Raw genomic sequence first — 15,778 nt, forward strand, 5'->3', positions numbered from 1 at the left:
TAGATCTTGTTATATTTTCAAATTCATTATCAGCCTCAAGTAAATCAAGTAGAACACCTTATTCTCTAAGATCACTTGATAAGGTATTGTTATGTCTGCCGAAGGCTACAAAATCAGATGAGACATTTGAAACTCAATGTTGGGGTGGGAGGGAAACTCATCAACAGACCCAGCTATTTCAGGTTAGATCCTTAAACTAAAGACAAAAGGAAAAAGGAAAAAAAAAAGAGCCTTTTTTATCAGGCAGCACATCAAATATGAAAAGTCTACTGCAAGGCATGTCTACCCAAAATACTCGAGTAATTTAGTGTTATTCTTGGGAACATTATCCCAAGTCTCACCAGCAATTGCTTCGGACCAAACTGGAGACACTGTTGCCATTAGCCTGTTAGATAAGCTAAGGAAAACAAATGCAACCTAATTTAGCAAAAATTCTAACTTTAAGTCAACTCCTATACAATTCAGAACGTTTAGTTCACCTGAAGATGCTTATCTTTAGCTGGACTGGCTATGGGTGTCTACAAAGTCATCACACACACACACACCTTAACAGTTAACTTCAACCGTAGCTCTTTAAGCACTACACACACACACACACACACACCCCTTAACAGTTAACTTCAACCGTAGCTCTTTAAGCACTACTAACTTAAATAGCTGCTAAGGAATCCGTTTGACAACACAGTTCTGAATTTAGATTCCTCCTTCCTCCCAGAAGAAAGAAGGGCCAACACTGAACAGCTTACTTTCAACCTAACCTAGTCAAGGTGCAGCTGGGCCAGGCTGGGACGCCGCTGCCTGCGTCCGGGGCTGCCCACGTCTAGTGCACCCAGCGCCTTCACCGCCAGCGTGCGGGGCTGCACATCCCTCACAGACGTATGGCTGAGAGCCAGACGACTTCTCTAGACTTCCCGTGTAGTTTTCCGGCGAGGTCCCCAAGGCCAAAAATCTCACTTTTGGAAACTGAAGGGGTCAGGCCGAATCGCTAAGACACACCCCTCGGGGACAGAAAGGGATAACTTCGCCGGTGTCGAGGGTGGTCCGCGGATTTTTCCAAAGTCCCCCCTCATGCTGCTTTCCGTGCCCAACCGCCTCCCGCCCTGACCTGGGGACTCGCAAAGGGCGGCGGGAGGGGCGCCGGGGAAGGGGGCGAGCGCCCAGACCGCCGGAGGCAGCGGCGAGGACTGGAATTCCAGCATGGCGTAAGTGTGGCCCAGCTCCGGCCCGGGGACGCCGCGGGAGACGCGTTGCCTCCGTCCACCGGCCGAGGAGGCGGTAATCCGCCTTCCCTCCCGGGGGCCCTCAGGCTTGGCTAAAAATAGGTGCCTCGGTCACCCCAGGGCCCGCTCGCGTCGACCTCGCCTTCGGCAGAGTCGTCCTTGGGGAGGAGGGGGGTGTCCCTCGGCCGCGCCCCGGGTGCCGCGACAGAGCCGGGGTCGGGCCCGGGGCGGCCCCGCGGGGCCGAGGAGGTCCCTCCGAGCCCGCCCCCTGCGGCGTCCCGGCCCCAGCAGGAGCCCCGCGGCGGCTACCGGATGCCCGAGGCCTACCCAGCGGGCGGCGTCCGGGCCCCGCGGCCGCGCCCCCCCCGCCCGGCCCGGCCCTCCCGCCTGCCCCAGGACCCCGCGGCCGGCGCCGCCTCCCCCAGCACTCGCCGCCGCCGGCGCCCGGCCCGGTGCGGCCTGCTATTCCTCACCCTGTGCGGCCGGGAAAGGAGACCAGGAAGATGCGGCGGCGCCGGCACTACAGCCCGGGCCGCCCGCTCCGAGGCGCCGCCGCCGCCGCCGCCGCAGTCGCTCAGGTGCCGTCGCGCCACTCGGCAGGAAACGGGCGGCTTCGGGGCGGGGCGGCCCCGGCACGTCCTGGCGTCTGGGCCGGCGGCGCCGGGAGACCGGCCCCTTAAAGGGACAGACGCCGACCAGCCTCTGTCTCCGCGCGCCTGCCCACGCGCTCCGGTACCCGCTGCTAGAGGCTGGCCGGCTCGGGATTCCGGGCTTTCCTCCCGAGACCGCGTCCCCCAGGTGGGCCGAAGGTGGACGCTCAGGGGCTGGAGGCTCCGCGGAATCCCCTGCGTTCAGTAGCCCCCTGTCCCGAAGGTTGGTCTCGTCTCGCGCGGCCCTCCCTCCAGGGCACCACCTGGCTCCCCACGCCTTTTTAACTTAAGTAAACGGCACTAGATTTACCCCCTGACTGTCCCAGATTTCCCCTAGAAATTACTGGAAAACGACATCCGACGTCCCTTTCTCCAGGGGATCTCTCTGAAATCTCCTTCGGGCAACGCTAGCTACAAACGGAGAAAAAAATTAGAAAGCGACCCAAATAATGGTCGGGCGCGGTGGTTCACGCCTGTAATCCCAGTACTTTGGGAGGCCGAGGCAGGCGGATCATCTGAGGTCAGGAGTTCGAGACCAGCCTGGCCAACATATAGTGAAACCCCGTCTCTACCAAAAAAAAAAAAAAAAATACAAAAAATTAGCTGGGCATGGTGGCGCACGCCTGTAGCCCCAGCTACTTGGGAAGCTGAGACAGGAGAATCGCACGAATCTAGGAGGCGGAGGTTGCAGTGAGCCGAGATCTCGCCACTGCACTCCAGCCTGGGCGAGAGAGTAAGACTCTCCGTTTCTCTCAAAAAAAAAAGGGAAAGAAAAGAAAGCGACCCAAATAAGTTGTGTGCAAATATTATGAAAGTGTTGTGACTACCAGCTGGTAGCCATTCATGACGCCGGGGTAAAAATCTAGAAACTGCTGCGCGAGGAGGGATGGGCCCGGATCTCTGCTTATTCGTTTGCTCTTTGCTGAAAGGATGGCAGCGATCCTCCCGGTCCACTGGCAAGTGAGTTTCGTGTGGATTGTACCGATGATCAATCTCTCACAGGAGGCCAGGCACTGCCCCACTACATGTACAAAATACTCCAAGCTCTCTGCAAATGTTATGAAGGCTTAAAATAATCCGAACGATTCCAGACTGTGGATAGAGATACAAAAATAGGACTCACCACCACCACCTCGCCCTACATCTGACAAAGTGGGAACAGAAGCAGTTAAGGAATGAACAGCAGAACCGTTTCTACACCAACAGAATTTCCTGTACATGGGCTGGTTAAAAGTGTCTATACTTTTTATTCTTATCATTTTTAAGTTTTCTAGAGCACCTCCAAAATACAAATGAAAACTGCGCAGTGTGTAGTGGCCTGAGATATTGAGAAATCTGCCAGTCTTCAGTCACCGTGTTCTCCACAGATGCATTCTGTCTTATTTTAACTCCAGAGGCGTCCTCTTTTTCCTTTCTCATTAGGATTACTCTGTCCCTCAGCAGTTCCAGTGCCCTCAAAGCAATCTATCTCTGAAGTACTGGCTATCTTCTGAGCGAGTGCCAGAAGATCCAGCTTTGTTGAAAAGCGAAGCCGTTAGTCCCTTAATACAAAGGGTAAGTGTATCATTTATGTAATGGAGTTTAAGGGCTCTTGATTAGCTTACAAACAACCATGTAATTTCCTCAGGTTAGTACTAAAGCAGGTTTTAGGTTAGAATTAAAAATTTATATCATTTTCCTGACTAGTAAAACCGCAATGTCATTTACAGGCAATAATATTTCGGTGCACTTGTAAGTAAGACAATGAGTGGAGTTTAGGATTTTCTCAAAATATACTACTGCTTATACTAAATGATGACTTTGTATCACCTATTTCAGCTTTTCTGGCGTTTGAACTTTGACTATTGAAAGGGAAATGGTTGAATGCTTTATTTTTTATAAGCTTTCTATTTATTCACATCAAAACAAAAAGATTTACTAGAGGCCGGGTGTGGTGGCTCACACCTGTAATCCCAGCACTTTGGGAGGCCGAGCTGGGTGTATCACCTGAGGTCGGGAGTTCGAGACCACCCTGGCCAACATGGTGAAACCCCAGCTCTACTAAAAATACAAAACTTAGCTGGGCATGGTGGTGCACACCTGTAATCCCAGCTACTGGGGAGACTGAGTAGGAGAATCGCTTGAACCCAGGAGGGGGAGGTTGCAGTGAGCCAAGATGGTGCCACTGCACTCCAGCCTGGGCAACAGAGCAAGACTCTGTCTTAAAAAAAAAAAAAAAAAAAAGATTCACTAGAGATGCTATGCATCTCTAGTGTTATACATAATAGGCAAGCCCTATTATGAATTAACACCACTCTAGATTTTGAAGTGTAGTCTAATATAATATAATTAGCTATAGTTAACACATATAATTAACCTACGATATAATTAACTTTGGCTGCTATTTACTACCCTCCAATGTCACTGAAACCAACAACTAACTTGTTAAAAAGGATTAGCAACACACCCAGCATCTGAGGTACCTCTAGTTGCAACAACTAAGAAATTAAATTTTATTGAAAACTATAAAGTCTGAACACTGTTACCTAAAGAGCACACATCCTTTGTTTTTTTAATTTAACAAAATTGCAATTTACTGAAGAATGTCTTCTGAATTTTTTGCGTGTAACACCTCTTTCTTCTGAGTTTGGGGAAAGTTTTAAAGACAAATAATACATGCCTGTCCTGCAGATGGAGAACAAGCTGGCTATTCCTGTTTTGACTAGGGTAGTTTTCCCGTAACTGGTGACTTGTGTAGGCATTTGAGTAATGCGTGAGGAACAGATTATATATATCTCTTGACTCCACAAGATCAGGGATAGCAGAGATGAAAGTATAATGGAAGCAACTGGAGGATTCCAGGTCCACTTTCACCCAAGTAATGGAGAGGGAAGTTTCATCGAAACTTCTTCAGCTGCAGATCTAGAAGTCGTTAGCTATTCTAGCAAAGTATCTGTCACAGAAAGGTGCTTCATAAAGGTCTGCACTGTGCTCCTTTGACCTGTGTCTTCAAGCATGTGCTTTCATAACAGATTAAAGATGACTGAAAATTATCTGCCACTCATTGCATGAAAGGTGGGATCTGTAGACCTCCCTCTTGAATTTGGGAGGGTTCTGTGACTGCTGTGACCAATGAACATGGCAGAAGTGATGCTTTGCCAACTTCTGGGTCCAGGCTATACAAGACAGGCAGTTCCACTCACTCTCTTAGATCCATGTAAAAAGTTCATCTACCTTGCTGGAAAAACCATGTAGAGAGGCCCTGAGACTACATTGGGTGGGAGAGGGGCTCAGCTGGACCATCTTCCAACTGTCCCCATCAAGATGACAGAAATATAAATGAAGGCTTCTTGAACTCCAGAGCAGCCATGCTACAAGCTAAATGCCACCAAGTGACCCCAGTTAATACCACGTGGAGCAAAAATATCACCTAACCAAGCACTGCCTGAGTTTCTGACCCCACAGAATTCTGACCCCATACAAATAAAATAATTTTTGTAATTTTTTATAATTTGTCATGTAATAGATAAATGGAACAGCCTTCTTCCACTCTTTTAAGTAGCTGCAAGAAATCTTATTCAAGCAGAAGGAAGTTTCTACTTTGTTCATACAGTCTCAAGACATCCCTGGAGCCTTTCAAGGGAAATTTGGGCAGAAGTAGGTAGAGAGGTAAAACTATTATGTAACATTACTTAACATGATTAAAACCACCTTAATGTCTCCCATCCTCAAAGGTTGCCAGTGAATTGGAAATTAATGGATTAAATGAGGACAGAGAAACTAGTATTTGTTGTGCATATGCACTGTGCCAGGTATTTAACATATCTTAGCTCATGTGGTCTTCGAAACAACCCCATATTGTAGTATCAGGCTCACATGGGTAACTAACTAGTGCAAAGACACAAGGCTCACAAACTGGTACTTGAACCTAGAGCTCTTTGACTCCAATTCCTATGTACGTGCCCCAGTACTATGTTGACTCCCAAGGTGTAAATCTTTTACAAACAATTAAAATGGGAATTTTCATTTATACATAATTTTTGCTTATGATGTCTTTTTGTCACTTGCATAAATAATAGATATGTAACTTTAAATCAGCAATATACTGGCTATCAACCAGTTTCATGTAAATTTTTCTAACAGAAAGAATGTAGCATTGAAATGTCTACATTTTTGTCCAAGTACACCTGGCAATTGAAAGAAAAAATTCAAGCCACTTGGATGCTTGATTCTGTGATTTTTTTTTATACACTTCCTTATAAGAATTTTTTTTAGGTATTGAATTTGCAACTACGAAACCTGATTTTCCTCCCAGTTCTGCCCCTTTCTAGTAATGAGACATTGGACAAGTCACTTCACTTCGCAGAGCTTTAGTTTCCTCACTAATTAGTGGAGGCCAACAGTTAGCTCTAAGAGTGTGAGAATTATTAATACATGAGATAATGTATTTTAAAATATTTTTAAACTACAAAATAGCATATAACTATATAACAGAGTAACCACCTTATAGGGTCTAAATATAAACAGGCGTTATTTAACCTATAATATATCTGAATAATAATAACCACCCTAGTAGCTACTTTTCATATACTATATATAATTGTCAATTGTAACAACCTCACAAGATGTAATTATGCTCACTTTACAGATGAGAAAGCAGGCTTAGGAAAGGAAATAATTCACAGCAAAGAAGTGTGCAAAAGGAGGAAAAAATAGAAAGAATGAATAAAATAACTTGCCTAAGGTCAAATGGCTACGAAGTGGCAGAACTGGGACTGAAACTCCAAAGTTCAAGCTCCTTCCTCTCTACCAAACTATTCCCTACATGCCAACAGGCTAGTTTACAACCTGCTTGAACAGCAGGAGAAAAGAGAGATTTGATCTCTTCTCACTTTTAGCCCAAACCACTCTTAGCCTCACCACATAGGTGGGAATCCTTTTTTGGGGGGGCGGGGGAAGGGGGGTGGAAGGACAGGATCTCACTCCCTATGCCCAGGCTGGAGTGCAGTGGCGCAATGTCAGCTCACTGCAGCCTTGACCTCTGGGGCTCAAGCAATCTCCCTACCTCAGCTCCCCCAGTAGCTGGGACTACAGGCACAAGCCACCACACTAGGCTAATTTTTTTATTTTTTGTAGAGGCAGGGTTTCGCCATTTTGCCCAGGGTGGTCTCGAACTCCTGGGCGCAAGCGATCTGTTTGCCTCAACCTCCCAAAGGGCTGGGATTACAGGCGCGAGCCACAGTGCCCAACCCTTATTTTTAAAAACTTTACATATAATTCAACACCCTTTCTCAACAGCTACTTACCCAGTGTTTAAAGGTTTAATGTTCTTCACAGTTATGTAATTCTTCTATCACTCTGAACTCAATCTTAGAAACTATTTTTTTTTTTTTTTGAGACGGAGTTTTGCTCTCGTTGCCCAGGCTAGAATGCAGTGGCGCAATCTTGGCTCACCGCAACCTCTGCCTACCGGGCTCAAAGGATTCTCCTGCCTCAGCCTCCCGAGTAGCTGGGATTACAGGCGCCTGTCACTGCGCGCGGCTAATTTTTTGTATTTTTAGTAGGGACGGGGTTTCACCATGATAGCCAGGCTGCTCTTCAACTCCTGACCTCAAGTGGTCCACCCTCCTTGGTTTCTCAAACTGCTAGGATTACAGGCGTGAGTCACCGCACCCGGCTTCAATCTTATAAAAGTTTTAAATTGCATGTTCATTGTGAAAAAAATAAAAATTAAAAAGAAGTTTTGAAAAATCACCTATAGTTTTATATCTAGAGATAACCCTAACATTTTTATTTCTTTCTTTTTAAATACCAGCATACTTTTATTGTAATTGTTTTAGTAAATACTGAATGAAGTAACACATGCAAAACCTTTAAATAATATCCTGGGTTGGTTTTTTTTTTAACATCTATTTCTTTCTGACTTTAAAATTAACAAATAAATATGGGAAGACTATTATATATTTTAAAAGACTAAAGAGATGGAACGAAGAAACATGGTAAGTTACCCTTGATTGGATCCTCATACAAAAAACAAAGTTATAAAAGATGTTTTTGGTACAAATGGGAGGTATTTGAATATGGACTGAATATTGAATATTAGAGGACTTGTTAATTTTCTTGGGAATTATTATATGTGTGCTTATACTACAGAATTATGTACAATATCCTTGTGTTTCAGAAACACCCATTTAAGTACTTAGGAGTAAATTGATGTCTAACTTTCATTTCAAATGATGTAGTAAATATATATATAGATAAAGATAACATGGAAAAATGTCAACAGTTGTTGGGTCTAAGTGGTAGGTGTGCAGGTGTACATTGCACTGTTTTTCAACATTTCTGCATGCTTCCCAATTTTCACAATAAAATACTGAGGGAAAAATCCAAAACAAAACTATGGCTATTGAGGCCGGGCGCGGTGGCTCACGTCTGTAATCCCAGCACTTTGGGAGGCCGAGAAGGGCGGCTCACGAGATCAGGAGATCGAGACCATCCTGGCGGCTCACGAGATCAGGAGATCGAGACCATCCTGACTAACAACATGGTGAAACCCCGTCTCTACTAAAAATACAAAAAATTAGCCGGGCGTGGTGGCGGGCGCCTGTAGTCCCAGCTACTCGGGAGGCTCAGGCAGGAGAATGGCGAGAACCCGGGAGGCAGAGCTTGCAGTGAGCTGAGATCGCACCACTGCACTCCAGCCTGGGCGACAGAGCCAGACTCCGTCTCAAAAAAAAAAAGAAAAGAAAAGAAAACTATAGCTATTGTAGAAAATTTGCAGAAAAAAAAATGTAAGAGCAAAACCCAGTGGTTTGCAACCTTTCCTTGTATCTTTTGTGATGGTCACTTTTTTTGTAAATACTTTAAAGTGTTTATTAAAAATCAACCTTGCAGCCTTTATCCTCTAATCCAGTTACCCATGCATCTTATGCTGCCAGTGCTCTCCTCGTCTTTGAGGGGGTTGGGGTGCGGTTGGGGAAGTCTCTGGAAGATTTTCCGTGGCTCTCTTTAATAATGCTACACTTTTGCTAGAAAGATCCCTAAAGAATGCTCCCAGTAATGGAAGGTTACTTTGTAGTTCTTTAGTCCTCACTTGACAAGTTTTATTTGCTTGGAAGGTTAGATCAGTTTTAGTTGATCAGTATTAGCTCTTCAATAAGGCCTAAATAAAAAATTTGGTTAACATACAGGCAGCAGGCTGTCATATACGTGTCATATAAGAGAAAAAAAAGTTCTCTTCCACTGCCTGCACAACCTTCATCCTGAGCAGCTATGTTGCAGGGATAAACCTGGCCTGAGGAATCAGGCTAGAGAGTGTGGCTATGTCAGCATAAACCATCACCACTGCTGTCCAAATGACTCTTAATATGACCAGGCGAGGGCAGATCAGTAGCAACAAATCAAGTCAGCAAATATTTATAACGTGCATAGCATCCTGTTAGGTATTTGAATGTAAAACAAGCATTCAAAAATTTTTGTCCTCCAAAGTGGTGCTCACATTTTAAACCTCACTCCTGTTTACTGACTCCTATTCAGCTGCTTTGTGATAATGCTTGGACCCTAGCCAGCCCTTACCCAGTGTTTTTCCCCCTTGTAGTATGACGGCTCTGTGATTAACCTTCATAGGCTTTGTTCTATTTATTTTTTACCACATCTCCAGTATACCAATGTCTTTGATCTGAGTCAACAATTTTTTTAAAGCCACCTTTTGGTACTTCTGCATATTGTTTTGGAAATTTTCTATTTATGAGAAAAAGCAAATAGATTCCCAGCTCTGTTACAAATCATTATTCCATGAAGGCTGTAGAATAATTTCTCTAGATGCCAAGTCTCATGACACAGAGCTCTGGATGTCAGCCTTTTCAGCCCCCTCAGGGACCTCACTCCATCAGCAATGCCCTTTCTGTCTGTACTTCCAACCTCTCCCTCTCTGTCAGTCATTAGTGCATTGAGAGCTCTCTCCACTTAAATGGGAAAAAAAAATTACTTCCAACTCCAGATCACCCCATCTATCTCATTTCTTGCAAAGCCAGGTTTTTGGTTGGTTGGTTGGTTGGTTGGTTGGTTGGTTGGTTGGTTGGCTGATTGGTTAGTTAAGAGTCACTTACTTAGGATGGGTGTGATGGCTCACACCTGTGATCCCAGCACTTTGGGAAGCCGAGGTGAGTGGATCACTTGAGCTCAGGAGTTTGAGACCAGCCTGGGCAACATGGTAAAACCCCATCTCTACCAAAAAATACAAAAATTAGCTTGGCATGGTGGTGTGTGCCTGTAGTGCCAGGTACTCCAGAGTCTGAGGTGGGAGGAGCTCTTGAGCCCGGGAGGTGGAGGTTGCAGTAAGCTGAGATCATGGCCACTGCACTCCAGCCTGGGTGATAGAGTGAGACCTCGTCTCAAAAAAAAAAAAAAAGGTGTCACTTGTATGAGTATTTTCACTCACATTCACTCCTCATATTATGGTAGTCTGCTTCTGTACCCACAACTAGATTCTGAAACACTTCTCACAAAAGTCACCAATGACATTCCTGCTGCTAACTCTAGTGAAGCATCTCAGTCTTCATCTGGTAGAACCTCTCTGTTACATATGACACCACTGATCACTTCTTGAAATGCTTCTCTTTCCTTGACTTCAGTTGTAACCTCATCCACATGGCTCTTCTGACACACCACACAACATTGCTTCTGACAAACTGATTTCACAGCAGAATGAGGCAATGGGCAAAGAATTCACAAGCAGCAGCTAACATTACAGAATGGTTGGAATGGCTATCAAAAAAAACAACTTTGGTGACAAATGAGAGACAGAGACCATGGCATTAGAGTGCTGTTCTACCAGATGCAATATGTGCCCCAGATCAGCTACAAATCTGTATGACTTTTTAAAAAATCCGTAGACAAAATATATAGGTACAGAAACCAAAAGGAAGAAGTGAGAATGGCTCTTAATTTTTTTTCTTTTTTTTTCTTTTTTTGAGGCGGAGTCTTGCTCTGTCTCCTAGGATGGTGTGCAGTGGCGCCATCTCAACTCACTGCAACCTCAGCCTCCCGGGTTCAAGTGATTCTCCTGACTCAGCCTCCCGAGTAGCTGGGATTATAGGCGTGTGCCGGCACACTGGGATAATTTTTATATTTTTAGTAGAGACAGGGTTTTGCCATGTTGGCCAGGCTGGTTTTGAACTCCTGACCTCAGGTGATCTGCCCACCTCGGCCTCCCAAAGTGCTGGGATTACAGGCATGAGCCACCATGCCCCGCCAGCTCTTATTATTATACCTATTGATCTCTGCATATTTAGAGGTCTTGGTTGCCAGGGGAGGAAGACTTCTATCAGGAGATAAATATATCCTATTTGATCTGAAAGTTGAGGCTTCCAGGTGGTCATTTATGTGTTTCTCCAGCCACCGAACAGACAGAGAAGGGATGTACTCTTCTTACTGGAATCATGGATCCGTACTACCACAGAGATCTGACCCCTGCTTGATTTTCTCATAACTACGTTAACTATCTCATACCAGTTTGTCTGAGACTTTTTCAGTTTTATCACTCAAAATCTCACATGCTGGAAAATCCCTTAGTCCTAGGCAACTTGGGACAATTGGTTACCCAACTAACTTCCCTAGGACATTAAAGACACTCAATACATTTGCTTTAGAGTGGATCTTGTTTGTGCCAAGCAGAATCCATCCCAGTCCTCCCAAAGTAGATCCTTGATGACACGCAAACTTATTTTGCATCTCAGGGAGAAATGTTTGCAGATAGCATTGGCTTGCTCCTTCACTGGCTTACTTCTATCCACAGACATCATCCTCAGTGGCTCCTATGCCTTTGAGGATGGAGTAGTGCTTCCCTGGCAAGCTGAAGGGAAAACCCTCCATGTCATATACTTGAGCTCATTTTTGTTCTTTACTCATATTTTCCCAGAATGATGTACTACTTGATCTTTAGTTTTTTAAATGAATTCTCTCATCAGTCTAATTTTTCCAGCACCATGGAAAATTTATATTCAAGAAGGGATCATAGAAATCATCTAACCCAAACCCAAATATTTCATGTTCATCTGCAACTGCCCTAATATTAGAACTTCATTATTTTTGTTTTAGTTTATGATTTGTCATGTTCACCAGGCATTCATTTCCTCAATTGACCAAAAATTACACTTGCACATCTGATGTAGTGAGTAATTTATTTTTGCTTGTATAATGATCGTGAACTCTGAGTTTCAAAACCTCAGTGTTCTCTAGCATCTCATCAAAAATCACTACTCAATGAGAGCTTGTTGATGAGGGACCTTGGTCTGCTAAGTCCCATTTTCTATTGTGTCTTGGTAATAACATCCGTGATTGTCAAAAGATCTGCTTCCATATGGACCTGGCTTACAGCACCAACCACAGAGTAGAACTCAAAAACCAAGATTAAGATTTATTTCATTTCATATAAGAAACAACTGAGATAAAACAATACCATCCCACAAATCCTCCACTAGTGCTAATCTCAGTCAAATAATGGGGTAAATAGATTACTGGTCTTGCATTTTGCTCTTATGAATCAGTCGTCTAATTTTTTGAGGTTAACAATAAAGAAGAACAGAATTTGTGACGCCATTTAAATTGTAACCAAGAGATATTCATTATGCTTAGAAACTCACTCCGGTTTGTCAGAGTCTACCTCCTGTAAAATTGCCAGAAAAGAAAGGGGATTTCTAAAGAAAAATATTTTTTACCACTTTTTTCCTTCTTTGGGTTTAAAATTTATCATTTTATAATAATTTTCTTCTATTGAGTGTATTTGGACTGTTATGGGAGATCTCAATTCCCACTCATTCAGTGGTTTGAAAAGAAACCAAGATTACAGAAGCACCAAGATTAGCAGCAACAAACACCTTCCAGCTTCTAGCCTGACAATAGAGGATATAATGTTAAGAGTGCAAAAAAGACCAGACCCAAGCATCAATGCTCCACTAAGTTCTATAAATAGTTTTGTCAAAAGTCATTTATTATTGAGAAAAGAAAATAACAGGTATTTTGCAAAGAAAGTTTTTATTAGAAGGAGGAGTTCAAATTAACAGCCAGAGCATTACACAAAACTTCAGGTTGAATGATTTCTAAACCTTTTTTTTTTTCCAGTGCCTTTTCACAAATCTTTTAGTTACTCTTGTCCCATCAGTGGTAGGAGTCTATGTTAGGCAGGAAACTATTACCAAATAGCTTCAGAGCAAAACCAAATCTAGCATAGAGCTGTGAGATCTTTTATTAAGAAGTCAGGAAAATTTAAGGAGGCATCTCCTAGGTCCTTGCAGACAGACAGAAGAAGGCCTTCTGGGGATTTTAAGAGTTTATCTTGCAGACTTTCTCTGTTTAAACAGCAGGGCCTCCAGGAATGTAAGGTCGTTGTCCCACAACAGCTTCAGAGAGTCTAAGGAAGATAAATACTTATATCAAGAGGTTTGTGGGCTTGGCTTTTATATCATGGGTGGATTACAAACTGACACTCAGGAAGTCCACAAAGTTTTTAAGGTAATTATATAAGCTTGATCTGAGAAAGAGAGACAGTACAGCACCTACCCTGATTTTACCAGCATTTTTCAAAGTGTAACTCACAAATTGTGATCCACACCAGACCTCTTGGTCTGAATGTTGCAGGGGTAGGGAGGGAGAGAAAAGAATGGAGGCATATCCAGGAATCAACATTTATAACAGATAATACGTATGGATGTTAAAATTTGACATCCTAGCTGGGCATGGTTGCACACCCTTGTAGTCCCAGCGACTCAAGAGGCTGAGGCAGAAAGATCGCTTGAGCGCAGGAGTTCGAGGCTACAGTGAGCTATGATTGCATCACTGCACTCCTGTCTGGGCAAGGGAGCAAGACACTGTCAAAAAAAAAAAAAAAAGATAAATTGACATCCACCTGAAACAGACCTACTTACCCATTCCTAAGTATATTATTTCATTGGTAATGCCTTCCATTTTCTCATGTTGGAATACCACTGCCTTCCGTTCTGTAAATATTATCCATAGTTAAATTTTGTGCATTTTTTTTTAGTAAATAGTGGTGAATCAATTGGACAAGGGACTATGATGCCTATCTCATATATACATGCACAAAAAATTAATTTGAAATGGACATAGACCTAAGTATGAAGAATAAAATAATAGTTTTAGAAGAAAACATAGGAGAATACCTTTAAAATCTTGACATAGACAAAAATTTATCATAAAGAGATTAAAAAATAAGCATAACACTATACATTGAAAATAATACTTCATTAAAATTCTTTTTATCAAAAGACACCATTAAGAGAGTGACATGCAAGCTAAATCCTGGAAGAAGACATTTGCAATACAGATATACAACAAAGTACTTGTATCCAGAATATGTAAAGAACAGCTACAACTCTAAAAGAAAAAGACTGACCTCTTATTTTTTAAATGGGTAAAAGACTTGAGCAGGCACCTTACAAATGGCCAATAAGTATGTGTCCAGTATCACTAATCATCAGAAAATTGCAAATTAAAACCATATTGAGTGGCAAATAAGAAGAATACAAGATGCTCGATGTTATTAAGTCATTAGGGAAATACAAATTTAAAACACAACTAAGTCCTACAGCATACAATCAGCTCTTCATATCTGTGGATTCAACCAACCTTGGATTGAAAATATTTGAAAAATAAATAAAATAACAAGACAATAAAAATAATACAAATTTAAGAACAATATAGTGTAACAACTATTTACTAGCATTTACATTGTATTAGGTACTATATGTAATCTAAAGATGATTTAAAGTATAAGGATGTGTGTAGTTTTACACAAATACTACATCATTTTATATAAGGGACTTGAACATCTGCAAATTTTGGTATCTGCAGGGGGTCTTGAAGTCAATTCCCTATGAACACTGAACAATGACTGTACCTACTGGAATGACTAAAATTAAAAATTATGACAGTACCAAGTGCTGACAAAGATGCAGAGCAACTGGAATGCTCATGTATTACTGGTGAGACTGCAAAATGTCACAGCTGCTTTAGAAAATAGCTTGACAATTTCTTATAAAACTACACACACACACACACACACACTATATATATATATACACACACACACATATATGTAACAGGTTGAGCAGCCCTAATCTGAAAATTAAAAATCTGAAATGCTTCAAAATTGGAAACTTTTAGAGTGCTGACGTGATGCTCAGATTTCAGATTTTCTGATAGGGAAAACTGGTAAGTATAGTGCAAATACTCCAAAATCTTAAAAAATTCAAAATCCAAAGCAGGTCTTGTCCCAAGTATTTTAGGTAAAGGATACTCAACCTGTAGTTTGCTAGGGCTGTCATTTAAAAATGCCTTTAACACAGCTGGGTATAGTGGCTCACCCATGTAATCCTAGCACTTTGGGAGGCCCAGGCAGGCAGATCACGAGAGGTCAAGAGTTCGAGACCAGGCTAGCCAATATGGTGAAACCCTGTCTCTACTAAAAATACAAAAATTAGCCGGGCATGGTGGTATGTGCCTGTAGTACCAGCTACTCAGGAGGCTGAGGCAAGAGAATCGCTTGAACCCGGGAGGAGGAGGTTACAGTGAGCTGAGATTGCACCACTGCACCCTAGCCTGTCTCAAAAAAAAAAAAAATCATCACAGTTCTGGAGGCTATCTCAAGGTACCGCCAGGTTTGGCTTCTTCCGTGGTTTTCAGAGACCCCCCTTCTTGCTGTGTGCTCATGGTCTTTCCCCTGTGCATGCACAGCCCTGGTGTCTCTCTGTGTATCCTCATATTTTCCTATAACTACACCAGATATATTGAATTCGGGTCCATTGTAACAACTCCATTTGAACTCAAGTGCCTCTTTAAAGGCCTTATCTCCAAATATAGCCACGTTTTGGGGTACTAGGGGTTAGGCTTCAATCTAGGAATTTGAAGGAG

At 42.9% G+C, this 15,778-nt stretch overlaps 2 protein-coding genes across 33 annotated transcripts in view; one reads left to right on the plus strand and one right to left on the minus strand.

Moving 5' to 3' along the window:
• KTN1 (kinectin 1) overlaps window positions 1–4,067 on the minus strand; it is a 105,168-nt gene extending 101,101 nt beyond the window's left edge. For 9 of the 31 annotated variants that reach the window (XM_063645560.1, XM_063645557.1, XM_063645556.1 and 6 more), the window contains exon 1: window positions 1,694–4,067. The gene's annotated coding sequence lies outside the window, so the exon portion shown is untranslated. The remainder of the gene's footprint in view (window positions 1–1,693) is intronic. The other 22 variants (XM_055289290.2, XM_055289287.2, XM_055289284.2 and 19 more) reach the window with 3 other exon arrangements.
• Window positions 2,959–15,778, plus strand: part of LOC129487858 (uncharacterized) — a 31,824-nt gene continuing 19,004 nt past the window's right edge. Inside the window, exons 1-3 of one of the 2 annotated variants that reach the window (XM_063645564.1) lie at window positions 2,959–3,103; window positions 3,293–3,424; window positions 4,661–5,993. In XM_063645564.1, the coding sequence (XP_063501634.1) occupies window positions 3,089–3,103; window positions 3,293–3,424; window positions 4,661–4,849 (336 nt within the window). In that variant the 5' untranslated portion in view covers window positions 2,959–3,088 and the 3' untranslated portion in view covers window positions 4,850–5,993. Of the gene's footprint in view, window positions 3,104–3,292; window positions 3,425–4,660; window positions 5,994–15,778 lie in introns of those variants that run through there. The other variant, XM_063645565.1, reaches the window with a different exon arrangement.

The sequence above is a fragment of the Symphalangus syndactylus genome, chromosome 8 (genome assembly GCF_028878055.3).
Source record: "Symphalangus syndactylus isolate Jambi chromosome 8, NHGRI_mSymSyn1-v2.1_pri, whole genome shotgun sequence".
NCBI lineage: Eukaryota > Metazoa > Chordata > Mammalia > Primates > Hylobatidae > Symphalangus > Symphalangus syndactylus.